A 19098-nucleotide genomic window follows, 5' to 3' on the forward strand; every position below is an offset into this window, starting at 1 on the left:
GTGATCTTTCCTAATAACTAGGGTACTCCAATCCACATATCAGCCTGAAAATTCCCAAAATTGCTAGAAGATGTTACCATGCAATAAAATTGAAATTTAAATAAATCTTGCAAGATTTTGGTGTTTTCATATTATTGGTTTGTTCTGCCAGCTGAGATCACCACATTTGAATGAGATTTGCGAGGTTTATATGATTTTAGTTTTTAAACAAGTTTTTTTCCTTTTATTGAGAGAAGATTGTAAATGGCGTTTTAGAGGTAATGAACACCCTGACATCTAAGGACATGGTGTTGTCAACTCCTGCATTATCCCTTGAGAATTGGCAAATGGAAAAACGTGATTCATACAGTTCAACAGTTAGCTAAAGTATCAATTTATAGCATGTAAATGCATATCTTGTTTGGGTTGGGACTGCACTTCAAAACAGAAGAAATAATATATAATTTAATTTAAATGCAGTTATAATTACATTGCATTAATTGAATACTATTTCATTAAATATGGTTTAATTGAATACTCCCCATGTTTAAAATACTTTTCTTTTTTCAATGCCCTCAAAACTAGAATTTAATAGAAACATCTGGGAGTCTGGTGACTGCACCCAAGACTTTTGGAGGGTAAGAAATCCTTTCATTTCTTCATATAATCCAGTTGCTGCATTCCTTGCTTTTATAAAAAGTAGATGTGATGGTATTAAAACTTACTACCTGAGCACCTATTATGTAAATGTGTGGGTTTTTTTTACTATGTTTAATTTGACCACAGTGTTTATTTTTGTAAAGCAACTTCTAGAGATGAGAATGAGGCAACGAAATACAACTCATGAGTGCAAAACCAAGTCTTTTATTAGAAATATTCTGGTATAAAAATGATCATGCTCTACACATTGTCATTAAATAATTCATAAACATCCAGGCACTGAACTTTTGATAATTTTTTTTGTTTGTTTTTTTTATATAATTTTGATTGGTCAGTACATTGAAGCAGACATATTTCAATCCATATGGTCATCACATACATTAATTTACCACCTATAGAAATCAGCACTTGAACACAGTCTAGGTTTTGTTTTCATTTTTGTTGTTGATGATGGTTTTTTGTGTTTTTTTAAAGGACTTTTGTTATTTTTGCAACATAGAAAACTTGGTAAGGAGGAAAAAGGGACACAGAAAAGAAACAAGATGAGGAATAGATGATGAAGTCAGAAGTTAGAAATAAAAAAAAAGAGATAGAAAAGGGGGGAAAGGAAAAATAAAAATAAAAAAAGACTTCACAAGCACAAACCATTTCACAATTTGGGGAATAAAAGGGAAATTTATTCAATCTTTTGCCAAGATACAGGGGAAAAATGCAAAAAGGATGCTTAAGACCTGTCCATTTCTTTCTTTTGGGTGTGACGTTCATCTCATTGGTTCCTCTCCCTTTAATGGAAGGCAGATATTTTTCGAGGGATAACTTGGTTGGTCCTTTCAACTACACTTGGTGGCCATCTTTTTGAAGAGCTTCCTCCAGTAGCCCAGTCACTGGAAACAAGCACCTATATGATGCCTTCATGGAGTCAGATTTGGTTTTACCTTCTCCTCCACCATAATAACATCATCTGTACTGAAGAGATCAGCGGCATTTTCTGGTTCATCCTCCTCATCAGCCCTTTTCTTGTGGTCTATTGCCACTGGCTGGATTTAAATTGCATGGTTGCTATAGCTGACATACGTCTGTTTGGTAGCCAGAGCTGGGGGGAAAAATAAACAAGGGAAAAAAATATATCACTAATTAATCAATGTACATATGTCGAATCTCTGTCTAAATGAGGAAACCTGGGTGAATTTTTTATGCCAAAAATAAAAGCAGCTAACTTTAAGTTAAAATTGCCAAGATGCAAAATAAGTACAGTATAAGATGGGTTTTTTTCTTATGGTTCTTATATATGACAGGAGAAAGAATGTTTGTAATCTTAGTTAAATGTTCATTAATATTATAATTTTAAATTACAATCATTCACTCCAACAGACTTTGGATGGCTTACACCATTAAAAAAAAATAGTAGAAACAATTAAACAGATTAAATCAGCCACACACAGTGACAGAAACCACTGCAGGAGTCCCACAAATATTAGCCCCAGGCCTGGAAGCACAGTCAGGTCTGAAAAACTTTCTGAAACCCCAGGAGACAGGGTGATCTCCATATCTCTGAGGGGATATTTTTTCCAGATGGTGGGGGCTGTGACAGAAAATACATGCTTCCTCAGTCTTGCAAAATAAGAAGCAATTATTTTGAGGGGCCCCAGAATGCTAAAACATTCTGGGACAGCAGAAACAATTGAGATACAAAGACCCTAGGCCATCAAGTGCTTTCTATGTGGCAACCAGCACTTCGAATTGCTCCTGGGAGCTGACGAGCAAGCAATACAGCTTGTATAGCAATAGGTTCATATGGGCATATTGGAAAGTGCTTGTTACTGCTCACACCTTTTTATTTTGAAGCAATTGCATATTCTGAATGGTCTTCAAAGGCAGTCACATGTAGAGCACATTGTAATAATCTAGTTGTGAGGTGACCATTGAGGTGAGTAACTATCTAAAGAACCATGCTGTCAAGGAAATGTGGCAACTAGCACACAAGATAACCCTGTATAAAGGCTCTCGTAGCAGACTTCCGGCAGACATTGTGGTGAGATCGGATGTGAGGAATGGGTCTCCGTGTTGCCACGCCAAGTTCTCCCTGTTGGAGGGCTCCGAAAGGAGCTAAAGCCACCCTGTAGGGGTGGAGAAGTAAAGTGGGGCACCCTGCAGGTCGCAGAGAGCTGCAACTCTCCTGCTTGACCCAGGGCTTCTTCCCTCTTATCCTTGACAAGGAGAAGAGGCAGCCATCATGGCTGCCATGAAGCTGGAACAGCTGAGGCAACAAAGAAATGTGCAGGAGTAGTGTAGATGAACAGTGACTGGAGCTGGGTGAAAAGATTCCTTTTTTATTTAGACCCTAACTTTAAAAGAAAAAAAAAGAAGAAAATCGAGGAAAAGAGACTCTTAGAACTATTTTTTTAAGCAATGAATAACCATAGAGAAAAAAATCCCAGGCCCGAAAGAAAGGAACTAAGAGGAGAAAAGCTAAAGACCTTTTAAAACATAGAAAATTGGACTTATAACTGGGTAGGCATTGTTCTGAAAAGGCATTATAAAATGCTGGAACTATCTATTTGAACAGCTGACTTTGCTCCCATAAATTGAATTAAATTTGGATTAATCAATTTGTCAGACTCAAAACAATGCTGAAACCTAAACTGAGGGTACCATCTACTGGTGAATGAAAAATATACCATACCTCTACAAGCCTTCAAAATTTCAGATAAGAGAAATAAACATCCATCTGGAGGACTGTGGTGATACTCACTGTTCTATAACTGTCTACTTTATGATTACTGGACTCTATTGTGAGAATAAGGAAGACCTTTAAGTAAAGTAAAGTGGCTTTTGATTTTTGGAAAGCTGCCTGGACTACTTAAATGGAACAGATTAATAATCCTGAGATGTAAAGAACTATGATTATTGAACTTTCTGAGGAGCAATATTGGACCTGAATATATTGTTTTTGGACTATTGAGTAAGAGTGGAACTTACCAAAATAAGACAAGATGCTCCTTCAGAGGGAAATGAGGGAGATTTCAAAAGAAATGGCATTGATGTTTCAAAGCATTAGGGATACTATGACAAAGAATCACAGGGAGATGAAGAACCTAGTGCAAGGCATAATTGGAAAAATAGAAAATATCCTACAACTGATAATGAATGAAGATCAAAGAGTCCAGGAAAGAGAGGAGACAACAGAAAGAATGGAGGAAAAGATGGAACAGACAAATCAGCAAATAAAGCAAGAAGATGAGAAAGATAAAGATAATAAGGACTGATGAAATAAATCAGTCAATTAAGAGATTTAAAAATGGAATCGGATAAGCTGGAAGATACTTTTGAAAGGAAGATAGGGGCTTGGGTGGACACTCTGGAGACCTGCAGCTAAGGGGGATAGAGATGGGAGAAAAATTCAGACTGAATGGTGAAGATGCAGATGTTGATAGAAAGATCTAAGAGAGGAGTATATGAGGCAAGCTAAAAAAACGAATAAGAATTGAAGTATTAAAACGGGCAAGAGATGATGGATAGAAAGGAAATATTTTTTCCCTAATATAATGATGGCCTGATTAAAAACTAGAATAGAGGTAGAAATAAGAATGAACGCTTTTATATAAAGCAATAGTTAGATGGAAAGCTTGGAGGTTGAAAGATGGTATTATTATGTACTGTATATTTAAATAATATGATGATTGGTAATAGAATGGTGTATTGAAACATTGAACAATCAAATAATGAAGGACTATGTCTTAATATAAACATGTGTATTAACACTAGGATTAGTAATGGTGGCCTGACTAGAAGCTAGAATAGAGGTAGAAATAAAAAACGGGGAATATTAGCATATATGATTTTTATATAATAGAATATAAGCAATAACTAGATGGAAAAACTAGAGGCTGAAAGATGGTATTACTATGTATGCTTAAATAATATTATTGGCATTAAAATGAAATATTGAAATATTGAATGACTACTTTAAAACAAACATGTATATTACATAAATTTGATTAACGTAACAAATATTATTAATATTATTATCGCTACTTGTATCAAAATGAATTATAACCAGAGGCCACACTGTTCATGTATTGATATTGATGTATATTTAAAAATAAAAATACAATAAAACTTATATATATATATATATATATATATATATATATATATATATATATATATATATATAGGCTCTCCTAGCTACAGCTGTGACATTCTTTCATCAGGCGATGTGAGTTCAACAAGGACCCACCCCAAGTTACAGATCTGTCTTGAATAGGGACAAGCTACCTCACCTGAGGTCAATGACGTAAAGGTCCCTGATCCCAGGGAGGACCAAACAGTCATAGCCACTCAGTCTTGTCAGTATCAAGATAAAAAGTCTGTTCTACCCCATCAGACTCAAACAGTCAGCAGACATCAAGTCAGAACATTGACTAAATATATAGGGCTGCCACTGTTTTCAGCTTCCAAACTTCTACCCCCTTTTGTAGAATTCTTGTTGTAAATAGATAGATATTGGCAAATCAGTCTTTCTTGTTTTCCACAAAGATTAATTCTAATTTTATTAACATATCTGGGTTATTTAAAATCCATATGAATATATGTATGTGTTTCCATGCACATTTCCTCAACTTAACACATGGACATCTCCTAGTCTCCTTAGGGAGAAAACACCAATTCTACATATTTTAAAAAGTGAACACGATATTGTAGGTTTTTATAATATACATATTTTGTACATATTTTCCACTGTATAGCATTTTTAATATATACATGTGCATTATAGTTATCAACCAACTTTCAATATTCTAGAATTCATTTTATGTGCATAAAGATTCTATCATATATTAGTGAGATCTGAAAAAAAAAATTGTATAACCAGTCTGACATTTTTATACAACACTTACTCTGCTGTTAAGCAAGGCTAATTGAGAACTAAAGGTAATGGTATCTATGTTATTCAAAGCAGATTTCTTTAACCTTTAAGATATGTTGGGAACTTATTATTTGGGGGGAAAATGAAGAAACAGACATGAGCCAATGCAATATATCATGCAAGTAAGCAGCAGTGCTTGGAGAATAAGACTCATGTTGTGCAATTTATTTCTCCCCTGGGGTGTAATATGCATTAAATGGCAAAAGATAAAGAAGGACAATGGAAAACGAAGAGGGAGTTTGTGAGGAGTTGCTCTTAATTAAATACCCACTTCCAGAATGGAAGATTAACCTCCATACAGATAACAGATTAACCTCCATTATGGAATTATATATTTTTTTCAGTAGTTGAAAAAAAAGGTAACTATGGCATGCAGGAGAGCAAGGGCCTTAAAATGACGCAGGGAGAGCAGTTTCAGCATTGAGATAGAAAGAATATGCATCACAATAGGGAGGAATCTCTGGGAAGATAAGAGGAAAAGGCCTTTAGTTTTATTTACAGGCAGTTATGTTGAGATAGAGGGTGTTGCCTGGGAAATGATTGGGTACCATTTATCTGAAGCACCAATAAGTGAACATTAAAAGCCAAACATATTGTTTCCATGAAATGTGCAACCTCATTTCCACATAGTCAGATCTAAGCCAGGCTTAGATTGGGTAAAAGTTAATTCTGTCTCCAGGGATTCTCACACTGTGGCTGAAAACCAGCTGGAGGTGGTCACTGTAGAAAAGGGTCACAAATGTAATTCAGATTTGACAAGAGTGAAAATGGGAGCACTGTCAAAACTTGCTTCACACTTTGCTTCTTATTTTGCCATACTTTGTACTGCAAAATGTGAGAATCCTTGTGATCAGAAAATTAAAATGCCCCTCTTAAAAGAGACTGATATTTTTATTTCTAACCCTAATCTAAACATTCATCAGGCTTAGCCCGCATTTTGAAGAATTATGTCTATCTTTCTTGCTTATTAATCCAAATCAGACTCCATCATGTCAACTGTCTATGGAAAGAAGCAAGCAAGGAAGGGAGATTTAATGTAATTTGTAGGTTAGCCATTTTGCACTAGATTATCTCTTCTTTACAATAGTTCAATGAAATTAGGTAATATGAACTATTTTCTTCTGTATTATCTAGGGCCTAGGCAGAGGCATTTCCTCCTGCTTATGAATACATTTTTATTGCTTTCCCCACTTTGTTTTTTCATAGAAAGAGTTTTCCACCCAAATCATTTCCAAAGACCATATTGCCAAATTAATATATATCCCTCTTAAATCTATTTTTTATTTTATTATACAATGTTGAATTTTACTGAAACCTATGTCAGCCTTGATATTAATATTATTCTTTGCTGAAATTTCTGTAATGTTTAACTTAAAGGGAGATCTTCTGTGCTTGCTGCCAATATTAACATAAATCTTTTCAAATATTTCATATCTTAGCATGAACTGTTAAATAAAATACTTTGTGATTATAAATCTGGTTTTGATACTGGATATTGTGAACTCATCCAAAGATTTGTCTTATTTAGATTGGGATATATTTTAAATGAATTATAAATGCAGTTTGATATTTTGATTCGTACTGATATTTCTCTTTGAACAAGTCCTGACTCAATCTAATGTAGAAAAAGCTGTACACAAATAAACAGATTAAAGAGAGACAACTTTTTCTTGATTATTTTTTACTATACTGGAACCAGTCTCCCTCTTTGTTTGCTCTGAATGATTAGCTCTTCAGGGTTCTATTGCTGTTGGTTCCCAGCCTCCTAAGTTTGGAAAATGGGTATTTCATGGCTAACAACATATCTCAGTTCTACAGTTCTACAGTTCCTAAGATTTCTCCACCCCTGCCTGGCAAGCCTAATGCTGGAAGCAGAAAGCTGAATGTGATTGGTGTTTTTTCACCTGGGATGACGTCTTTTTGACAAATGAAGTTTATTGAAGATTTCAGGTGCTGTTATCCTCAGATAACGATTAGATGGGCCATAAGAAATCAGAGCTGACAGCCCTATTTGTTAACCACAATGTTTTTTCATAGCCGATATTGCCTCAATCAAGCTCTGTAAATTATTTATTCTCTTGTTTATTTAAAGATACATGGCCTGCCATTGACAGAGTGAAAAATGTCCCTTCCTTCCCTGGTAGACAACTCCATAGCATCTCCTATTCCCAGCATGAAAACTGTGGTTGCCCTATGATATTCTTCCCTGAGTCGCCTTGACATTTCTCTTGCAAATGATGTCAGCTTCCATTTGGACCGAGTTGGAACACCAAATGCGAAACATGTAAGAATTTGAAATCACGACAGACTGAAGAAAAGCTTCTTTTTGTGCCCTGCTTTCTATGTGAATGGGCTTATATTGTTTCGGGTAGAGATTCAACAGGAGATTGATTTATCCTGAAAAAACCAACTCCATAAAGTTTGGCGAGAAAAGAAAAAAAAAACTGCAGTTTATACTTTCATCAAGGTTTTGGCCAGATCTGAGATCTGTAAATGTGAAGTTTTTCACAGAAAGCCAATTAGTATTCATCATGTTTAGTGGCCACTTAGCTTTTCTGGGCTATTTTCAGTGCAACATCTATTCCCATCTTACTATATTTATATTTTTTCAGTATTTATGAGCATATTTATGTTTTTTACAATATTTATAGCCCACCCCAATTCTAGTTGACTCTGCATGGTTCTTAAACGCTTCCCTATTTGGAAAAAGCAACTAAGTATCCCTGTCAAAAAAAGCATGAAAATTATATATCAATAATAGAAAGCAATAATAAAAAATAAATAGTTCAGATCCTAAGTTATCAGCAGAAAAATATTGTATTTTGGAAAAACAAGATCCTGGAACTTTTCCAGTTTTCTTAATTTTAAGTAGTGAAAAACTTTAGTAATATATACATATATATTATTTTAAAACAGACTATATAACATTCATATTAGCTTACTGACACCTTGGTCAAATCACTTGAGTTGATCATATTTTTCTGACAGCTTCTTATTGGAGAGACCAACAATCTACCTGCAACTACTGCAACCTGTTTCCAGTAGTGGCCAGCCAGATGTTTTGTTAAATCCATAAGTGGACATGGAAATAGATTTCCCTGCTGCTTAATCCCCAAAGTGGTTTTCAGAGTTAAACCATCTGTTTCATTCAATGTTCAGTGACAGACATTCTCTGTGAATTTGCTTTTTTCCTATAAAAGACATCTAAGGACCAAATGAAAATGTTATAAGAGAGTATCAGCTTTTTAAAAAAGACTTATAAGCAATCACAGGAAGGAGGACTTTCTAAATATCCTATTTCTGACAATATTCCAGCCTGCGGGTAGAATATTCATTTAAAACATAGCCCACATACAAATATTTTCTTCTCACTTCTGAGTTAATGAACTTTTGTTTTTGATTGTTTCTTGTCAATTAATGTCAATGGCATAACAAACAGATTTGTAGGTAACCTAAAATAATGAAATAATTCTTAAAATTATATTATTAATTTTACTGTTTTGAATTTAAAATATTGATCCATATAATAATTTCACATAATGCACCATTGTTTGGATAAGACCCCCTCTATCTGAGGTGCCCAGGGAAAATGTATCCCATGACTACTAACAAAGGCAACGTGCACATATTAACCAGATTAGGCTGAAAACCATGCAGAAATTAAATGAGGATGATGAAAAGGGCAGGTTGTAATTCTGCCCTTTTAGAGGACTTCCTTTGGCTTAGTAAAATAGAGTAAATGCAATTCTTAAAAGGTTGCTGCGACTATTAGCATTTTACACAGAATGTATAGTCAATGCAAATACATCAGAATGTAAAATAGAAGATTAACGGTGAGGAGGGGCACATACATTTGTGTATTTCTCTATGTACAGTCCAAAATATCAGAGGCAACCCATACATAAGTTCCACTGAAGACAATTGAAGTTTCAGGAACTTGATGTTTAAACATCATCCTATCCTGATTCTTCTTTGCTTCTAAACACGATTATACTTTGCAAGGTTCCCATCCCAAGGAGGAGCGAGGAGGGTTGTCATGGAAACAGATTTCAAAAAGAAAAGGCCTAATTTCACTTTTGTTTGTTCTAGGTTTATCAGTACGTGCTGCACGCATGTAGCCAGTCTTGGCAGATCAAATAATACATGCCATGCAGAACTCTAATTCAGACTCTGATCAACACATGTGTTTGGAGGAGGACTTAAATATTTTATTCCATGTGCCTCTCTGTTAAGAAGTATCTTTTCTGCCAGGTTTTTCATTATTAGCTGATTATAGTATCAATGTTAATGTTAATTATAACTCTTCATGTTGTTTTTGTTTTGTTTTAAATTGTGTTACTCAACCTACATACTTGCTGGAATAGAAAGACATAAGTCAAATAGGTAATAAATACCTTTTCTCATTGAAGATCTAAACCCAGGAAAAATAGCACTGAGAGGGCTCATTTTAGTAAGACAATGACACTGGGAGGAAAGAGTTAATTATCTCTTCTTTTTCCTCTCTTTTTTATATTACAAACACCTTTGCCCCATAGGTCTCTCTTGTAATCCAAATCAGGGATCATAGGAATGTTTTTCTTCTTTTCTAGAACAACTACAGTAAATCACCAGATCAAAGCATACTTAAAATATATATTTAATACAAGACTGGGATGGGCAACTCTACTCCCTCCCCAATGCAGTATCCAAGTTCCATTATTCAAAACCTTAAATATTCCTTTGATCAAATTTGTTGAAAGCAGGGCAATATAGCTTCCTGCTTATTCTGAAATGGAAATCAGAAATCAGTTCAGATTTCTGGCAAGAACAATGTGTCACTTTCTTGCAGCTGCAAGGTGGTACAAGAAAAGGAATGAGAGTGAAAAAGAAAAAAAGAGAGAGGAGAGGAGAGGAAATTCACAAGAATCATTTCATCTATAAGCTAAATGAATATATTTTTGTGGTGGAAAAAGTGAGCTATAAAGCAATATCTTTGATTCATAGTGTGACTTAGCCCTGAATTCACCATAAGCTATCCAAGGTTCCTCAAACCATGATATGGACAACATATGGATGATTAGACAGGTAGGCAGGCAGGCAGGCAGGCAGACAGATATCTATCTCTATCTCTATCTCTATCTCTATCTCTATCTCTATCTCTATCTCTATCTCTAGCTCTAGCTCTAGCTCTAGCTCTAGCTCTAGCTCTATCTATCTATCTATCTATCTATCTATCTATCTATCTATCTATCTAGATGCAAATTGTTAGGAAATTAAATCACCCACTCTCTCTTAATGGTGCCTCCCTCTTAGCATAGTTAGAAAATAGCTCTTGTTCCTCAGAGAACTAGCAATTCTCCTCCAGAGCTGGTAGGAGTGATAATCTTTAAAAAAAAAAAAAAAGGAAAAGGAAAAAAAGAAAAAAGCATTTGCTCAGATGGGTTCAACTTACCTTGTGTTTCCAGATTTTCACACAGTTCTGATTTGGCCTCTCCATTGGGGCGAAAGCCTCCTTTCTGAGTGAATTTGTTGGACATTGTGGCTGCTGTCACAACTGCTTTGAGACTGCGCTTTCGTTTGGGCACATTTTGCTCTGGGTGGAAGAGGATTATGTAGACTTTTGGCATGTAGAGCATGCCTAATGAGACAGAGGCGCTTAGGCTCACTGAGATGGTCAACGTTGTGGTCTGAATGTACATCTGAAAGACACAAGGGAATGTGTTAAGCTTTGAAACCTGCTTCTTAATCAAGAATAGGTTCTGTCTCTTAGACTTTACTGGGAATATTTTCCTGGGCCAAAGTTGACAAGAAAACATGAAGGGTCAATTAAATGGACTATTTATGTATAAAAGAAATACTGCAATAGAAACCAAAAGAGAACCATATCATTGCAATGTTGAAGTTATAGGGTATTTGTCCCAAAATATAGCGGTTTATGAAATCTGAATAGGAGCCCTGAGATGTTCATTAGGACGACTGTGCATACATTTTAGCACAACACCTCTCTGGAATTCATTCATCCACTCTACCCTTAAAAAATGTTGGTATTTTAAGAGTCACATTAACTTTAATGAGTAAATTCTTTAAAGCATCAGCTTTTTTTTTCAGCTTCCAAGCTTATTTATTTTTACATATCCACCTGCTCTTTAGATTACATTATAGATTATGTAAATTGTTTGTCATCCAGACCAATGAAATCAGTTCATTATGTGTCTTCAAATCATACCCTGGAGCCAGGATATCAAATACCATTGAAAGCACTGCTTAATTGCATATCTAGTATTTTTTTTATAGTAGCTATTATAGGATAGAGATCTTTATATATGATGAATTCAATTTGTGTGAGAGAGAGACAGAGAGTGAGAGAGCGAGAGAGAGAGAGATGGTCTTTGGAGGGTAGATTGGTAATTCAAAATGGTTTGTTTTGCATTATGTAAATTTATTGCACATTTATATAATTTTTTTAATGAAGATTTTATTGTTTTGACTTGCCCAAAGTTTTTGATGGGGAAAACATACAAATACTGTAAAATTAAATACAGCAATAAATATAATTATCTCTCTCTCTCTCTATCTATCTATCTATCATCAATCATCTATCCCTACGTATATAGACACTGTGAGAGAAACACAAATACATACCCTCTACCAATTTGTTTCCAGTCCAATATCCAGGTGCTGACATTAACATTTAAAGTTTTTCCTGTCTTGGAACCACAATATCTAAAAGAATGCCCCCTTTTCATATCTTCATATCTGTACTGATATTATCTTGTAACAACCTAGTTCATTAGAAATCTTCTCTCTCAGCTCAACTTACCCAGAGGGTTATTGTTGTGGGAAAATAGGAGGAGGAAAATATCTTGGATATCTTAGCTGCCTTGAGTTATTTGTAGAATTAATAAAGGTGGGATACAAATAAATAAATGAATTGTATTGCTTTATTAATCTAGATGTTGTACATTGCTTAAATTCTGTCTGGGCTAAGGCAGTACATACATTCCAAAAATAAATCTGTTTGGCAGTGTGCATTGAGGGCTCCTAGAAGTAGCATTTTTCAGAGGTAGTTCCCCAAACTTTGAATGACTTTTCCAGAAAAATATACTTTATGAAATCTTGTAAGATTCCTAAAAATTAGCCACATTAGATTGAGGAAAAACTCTAACGCCTACTTTGATGCCATTTAACCATGGCTGTATTTAAACAAATTCTTAAACCTAGCTCTTCCTCCTAGACCTTGGGTTGGAGTGGAAGACAAACCATTGCGTGGGATTTTGATCATGATTGTTGATTTTCTGGACTTTTTTTTTACATTACACATATTTTTATTTTATTATCGACTTGTGAGGCATACAGAATCATGAAACATTGAGAAGGCCTATGAATTTTATAAATAATTAATTCCAACCTTCAGCAATCCATTCATGTAAAATGTAGATTTTTTTCCCTCTAGCTTGATTTTTCCAAATAAAATAAACAAACAGTATGAACTCAATTAGCGATTTAATCTGATATTAAGCCACCTAAGGAAGACATAGTTCAGGTGACAAATGTATGGAGAGAATGGATTTTTAGTCCTCCTACTGGACAATGTTATGGTTTACACTCAACAGTAAAATTGTCAACTGATTAAAGAATACACCTGCTGGTTTATCAACTTCCTAGTAGCTTAACTGATTCAATTTAAATAAATGTATATGAAACTTTAATATAAATGCCTTTTTTACTCCCTGAAAAAAATGTAAGGTGATTTACAACTTAAGAAATTCGTGATTAAAAGGAAGTCAAAAATCCTATTTTCTTTTTAATTCCATAAAAATATAATATGCCCAAAACAAATAGCCATCAAAACTAATCAGAAAATGGTTGGTTCAAATTTGCCCTTCCCTTGTTAAAATTGCTCAATATAATTTGTCACAGAAATGGAATAATTTGCCAATTAAAATTTGTGGCCTTCCTCTTGGTGTGATTCTGAGATGTATTGCAGTCAGTGATGATAAACAGTTGCATTTATGAAAACCCATTTATGTCACATTTCTTTGAGGTATCCTTAAAGACATATTTGCTGCATTGCATCTTCACTTATCCCTTGTATACAGAATCTCAAAGAATTCATGTATAATATCCATTAAAACCTTTTTCTTACTATGTTAAATTCAGGCTATTGGTGGTATATAAGTGACTGTAATACACTGTGTTCACAGAGATACATACCGTATATATACCAGTATATATATAGGGGACAGTTCCCATTTTAGTCAGCAAGTGCAAAAGAAACCTGTTCTCCTTTCAACAGGTAATTCTTATTCAATAGCTCACTTCCTGAGCTGTTGTAATGTTAGTCACATATTACATACCAACGTAGTCCTTCTGCAGTCAAAACTAATTTCACGCTCACTGTCCAGGACTAACGGTGACAGATGTTTTGCAAAATGAAAGCCCATTAATCTGACTGTAGAATAATCCATTTTTCTATAGAAAGGACCTGGCAGGCATCTCACAAGTGGGGGATGTATAAATCAGATAGCACTAGGAAAGGAAACTCTCCTTTTTTGCCCAATCACAAAGATGTCTGGGCAATCCTTCAATCCACAAAATAACTAATTGTCCTCCTTATTAGGTCTTTTCCCTTCCTCATTTTACTCATTAGTCTAATCAGAGACTATTGCATATTGAATAATGACATACACAACCCCAATTTTATTCTCTGTTATTGGGCTTTAAAATTCTAGACCCACTTGTCAATTTGGATAAATCCTAGATCTAACATACTGTACATGCTTTCTTTTTTTTCCTCATCAAGATAAGTTAGTGTCACCTTGCAGAAACCATGCACATTTGAGAGTTCCCTTCTAGGAGAAAAGAGTTAATTGCAGATAAACTTAAGGCAGGCAAAGACGATATATAAAAGTTCGCTAGCTTTGAAGTACTAAAGATTACCAATCATAACTAGGTCTGCTTTCCACATCCATAGTTTAATTCATATCAAAATCAAATGAATACAAAGTTTTGATTGATTCTAAGCTTACTCGATGACAGGAAACCTTCTTTTTTGACTGTTTAGTTTGCTTGGCTTCCTGCTGGGCAGTTCCTGATCCTGAACCTAGAACAAGCAAACAACATATGTTCTTGTAGTGCGTGAATGTGCATACTGCACATTTTCTAAGAGTGTTTTTTGCAGAGAAATTGATTTTAAAAATTGTTAAGCTTGCAACAGTGTCTTCCAATGACTGAATATAAGACATTTTTAGGCTAATCATCCATCTTTGCCTCTAGGAAGTTCCATCGTCTGACAGAATCACTTTGCTACCTAAATATAAGTCTAAAATTGTCTTAAGTTGCTGAAATTAAAAAAAAGAACACAAGAAAGAGTGTCCTTTCTAAATTTCTAAAGCAAACATTTCCTCAATGTTTTCTGCACAACTTTATTATTCTCAATATGCACTTTGGGAAAAAAAATAAACTCTCATGACACAGAGAGGTATTTATACATATTATTCTTGAATATATTCTTTGTATGGTTGTTTTTTTTACTGTAAAATGACATGTTTCTTTTTTTTATCACAGGAACCCAACTAAACTTTTCTATTTAGGAATCCCTATATTAAGTTGCTTGTGAATCCTGACAACAATCAGACATGTATTTGATCCAAAAGTCTGAAATAGGTGCTTATTAGGTTTGACTCAATGCTGGTTGGCTTGAATTCCATTTGATAGAGTACAAGTCAATATTTTTGTTTGCACAAAATCTTATCATTGAGCTGTCCTGAGACCTGAAATAGATATAAAATAGTGGGAAAGAGAGGTTTCAGCTGGACTGTTGCTGAGTTTAGCAAATGGTCACTGCATGAGTACCAATGTCATTATTGATGGCATCATGCAATCAATGTGACTCTATGGAGCAGCACATCATGATTGTATCATCATATTTTCCGTGAAATGGTTCTTTGCATTTAGCTGTCCAGATTCCATGGAGTGCTTCATTTTTCCCCTGTTGATCTAAGTATACTCTTGGAAACAGTGGGATTCAGGGATAGAGAGCAAACTTCAATCTCATCAAACTGTAATCCTGGGGAGCACCTATGTTTACAAATAGAAGCCTATGAATTTGAACTGTATTCTTTAGATACTTTTACTAGAACAATCAGACAGCAGAAACAATGGTGCTCTTATACATCTAGTATGCATAAAGAATTTCAGAAAAACAGATTTTCTTTTTCTTAAGTGATATGATGATTAATCCTGAAGTCTCTAGATACAAATTTTGGGAATCTCTAAAGTTTGCTTTATTGTCACTCCTGAGCTAAACAAGAATTATGTTTCTTGGAAATTCTATAAAGGGAATTCTCCTTCTGTTCCTCTCCCATATTTTTCTTCCTCTATTACTTTCCATGTTATTCCCACAGTTCCTTTAGTCTTCCTAGGCTATGTTCTACCATTTCCAATGGAACACAAAGACAAAGAGATAAACATATTCACCCCTATGTCACAGCTCCTGGAAATCTTATTTCCAGGGCCTATTTCTGACTCCATACACAATGTACAAAGTATATCAAACATAGACAAGAGCTGAGGTTTCCTCTTGCTTTTGTTCTTCAGGTTGCTGTTACTGACATATTAGCCCAGTAAGTGGGGTGGAAATTAATTTGGATTACTGGAACATAATTAGTGTAATGGAAACACATTGAATGGGGGAAAGGCTCAATCTACATCCCAGCTTCCTATATTCAGGCCTTGACACCAAGTAAAAGGAGGGAGGAGGAAGGAAGAACAAAAAAAATAACTGATTATCAATTTATTTAAACGGAAAAGAAGGAAACCTGGACTTTTAAAAGCTAAGTGCTCATGCCCTCTGACTGTGGAGACAAAATATAAGTAAACGAGGTGGACAATATCAAAAGTTTGAAACAATTGCTTTTTAAAATTATTTTCATTTGTACACCAGGAACATTAAGGACATCTCTCTCTCTCTCTCTCTCTCTCTCTCTCTCTCTCTCTCTCTCTCTCTCTCTCTCTCTCTCACTCTCTCTCCCTAGTTAATCTGCCAGGGTTCAAAGAATGGTCGAAATGCCTATGTTCAACAATAAAATCATTTCTATACATTTGATAGAAAGAGAGTAAAGCACAAAGGCTTAGCATTCTTGAGAAAGTCATGTGCTCAGATTTCCAGATAGTCTGCAAACTTCTCAACAGTAACAGATCAGTCCAAGTATACATGGTACACAAACCTCAAGCCACTTTCCAACGTTTCCAAGCTGTCTACTGAAGGTGGACGACAAATTACCAATTGCATTGCTTACAAAAGGGAATTCATGTTGAGTTGTCTACAACTTTATCTTTCCCTGCCAGGCACCAATCAGGTTATCAGTGACAATAAATTTACCAGGAAGATTCAGAAACAATTGCGAGCATCACTGCAAAACAATAGTTGGATGGGTCTGCTACCATTTAGATAACCAATAAGTGAGAAACAGAGGTATTTTCTTTTCTTAAAGACTACCAGGATGTTTTCCAGCTCAGTCCTTTTGCAAAATGAATTAAAGGGCTATAATCCAAAATGCCCAATTTGCTTTGTTTAGATTAAATATGGATTTCTACTAAAATTTTGGTCGAGGAAACCATTTTAGAGCCTGTGCTGTCATGCTCAATCACTGAAAAGGATCAAAATCATCTCTTGCAGATATTCATCTTTTTATTTAACTCAGACTGTGGAAAGATCATATTTCTTCCCACTCACTTCCTTAAAAGCCTTAGAAACATATACAAATATAGTTGGTGTTGACTGATGGGGCACTGGATTGAAACCCTCTCACTGATTAGGTGGCTAAATTTATCTGGTTTTCTTTGGGTCACTATATATAACCTGGCATAATAAATGGTTTGGCTATCTTGTCTGAGCCATAGGAAACTATTTCCTCTCCAATATTCAGCAATGTACCTGTTTTATCATATGTGATTAAAAATATACTGTAGGACATTAAATGAAACATCATCCTCTATTATGTTTGTACTATGTGACCAGGCTATATAATAATTAGTGATTGCTGATATTCTGAGGTGATATAAATCATTCTGAAAATGTATTCTGTTCTGGCCTAAACAACAGTGCTTCACATTATGCCTTGTTTTGATAATTTTTGAGGGGACAGCTCAACCTGAGATTATCTTTGTTAGGATATCTCATATATTATATACCAATGTATAGTAGAAGTTCTATTTGAGTACACTGGACCTCTAGTTCTGTTTCATTCATTATCCTAATACCTACCAGCTAACTATGATCCAGGTTTCCTCACAATTATATTAAGACAGTTTAAATTGTCTTTGGTTTACATTAAAGAAATCAGCACTTCCTACATTCCATGCTTGAATTTCTAAAGAAATGGGAAAGAATTTGGAATTCTAATTCGTCCTTATTATAGTTCTTCCTTCATATAAACTTGCTTGGATAACTTTGGGTGGGTGGAAACAGGGGTGAAATCCAGCACGTTCTGGAAAAAATAGCTCAGCTGGCCATGTTTCTTGTCTGATCTACCTCACATCACAAAAGACTGACAACATATTACACATGTGGCTAGATCAGAAATTTCTGAAGTAGGTTATGTTGTGGTTTTTTTGTTGTTGTTTTTTTTTAAGAAAAAAGAAAAATCCATATTAAGGCTTGTTTGATTACATGCCATCAAGTCTGTGCCAATTCTCAATGACCACATAGTTTTTCTCTATACCGCCCCCTCTCCCGAAGGACTCGGGGCGGTGAACAGCCAAAATTAAAAAACATACAATATAAACATTAAAATACGTTTAAAACAGAATTAAATACAAAATGGCTCCCCAATTTAAAACGCCTTACCCATGCCCCTATAAATAAGACGAATTTAAAATTTAAAAATTTACAGCCCTCTCTAAGTGGTTTATAGAGACATCATATTTCCCCCAATAATCTGGGTCCTCAATGGTGTACCAATCACAGTGGAACTAAGTCCATCTACTTTGCTGCTGGTCATCCTCTTTTTTCTCTCTTTTTCACAACCTTAGCAAGCATTATAGACTTCTCAAGAGAGTTAGACCTTCACGTAACATGTCTAAAACATCACAATATGAAACTGATTATTTGTGCCTCAAATGAGAACTCTGGATTGATTTGTTCTTTGGTGTATTTCTTATTTTCTTGGCTGGTGTTAAAGTTCATAGGTGTTAATACTCTTCCTATCCTGCTTTTTCAAAGACCAATATTAAGGCTCAGGCTATAATTTTTGAAGAGAAGTCATGATTTTTGCAACTGTGATCCAAGAAGTTTCTAAGGGCAAAACAAATAACACTGGGGCTTGCCTACATTCTGCAGACTCGAGCTTTCCAGCTCTAATGTAATCAACTAAATTCTTTCTTAGGTAGGACATACTGTATATTATCTCTGCACATATTTTATTTTCTTAAAGTACAAGTTTGTGTATATTAATTTAAAAATAATAATAATAAAGAGAATGCATATCAAAAAGAAACGTAATAGACCAATCCCAGTACAATTACATTGTTTGCCTGTTCATTTCTGGATT

At 34.9% G+C, this 19098-nt stretch overlaps 1 protein-coding gene across 1 annotated transcript in view; it reads right to left on the reverse strand.

Annotated features, from left to right (window-relative positions):
- Window positions 1-1682: 1682 nt before the first annotated feature.
- Window positions 1683-19098, reverse strand: part of GRM4 (glutamate metabotropic receptor 4) — a 294677-nt gene continuing 277261 nt past the window's right edge. Inside the window, exons 9-10 of the mRNA XM_070939707.1 lie at window positions 10998-11244; window positions 1683-1732 (exon numbers count right to left, since the gene is read on the reverse strand). Coding sequence (XP_070795808.1) covers window positions 1683-1732; window positions 10998-11244 — 297 coding nt within the window. The remainder of the gene's footprint in view (window positions 1733-10997; window positions 11245-19098) is intronic.

The sequence above is a fragment of the Pituophis catenifer genome, unplaced genomic scaffold, assembly GCF_029215685.1.
Source record: "Pituophis catenifer annectens isolate HBS135680 unplaced genomic scaffold, rPitCat1.0.hap2 SCAF_3, whole genome shotgun sequence".
NCBI lineage: Eukaryota > Metazoa > Chordata > Lepidosauria > Squamata > Colubridae > Pituophis > Pituophis catenifer.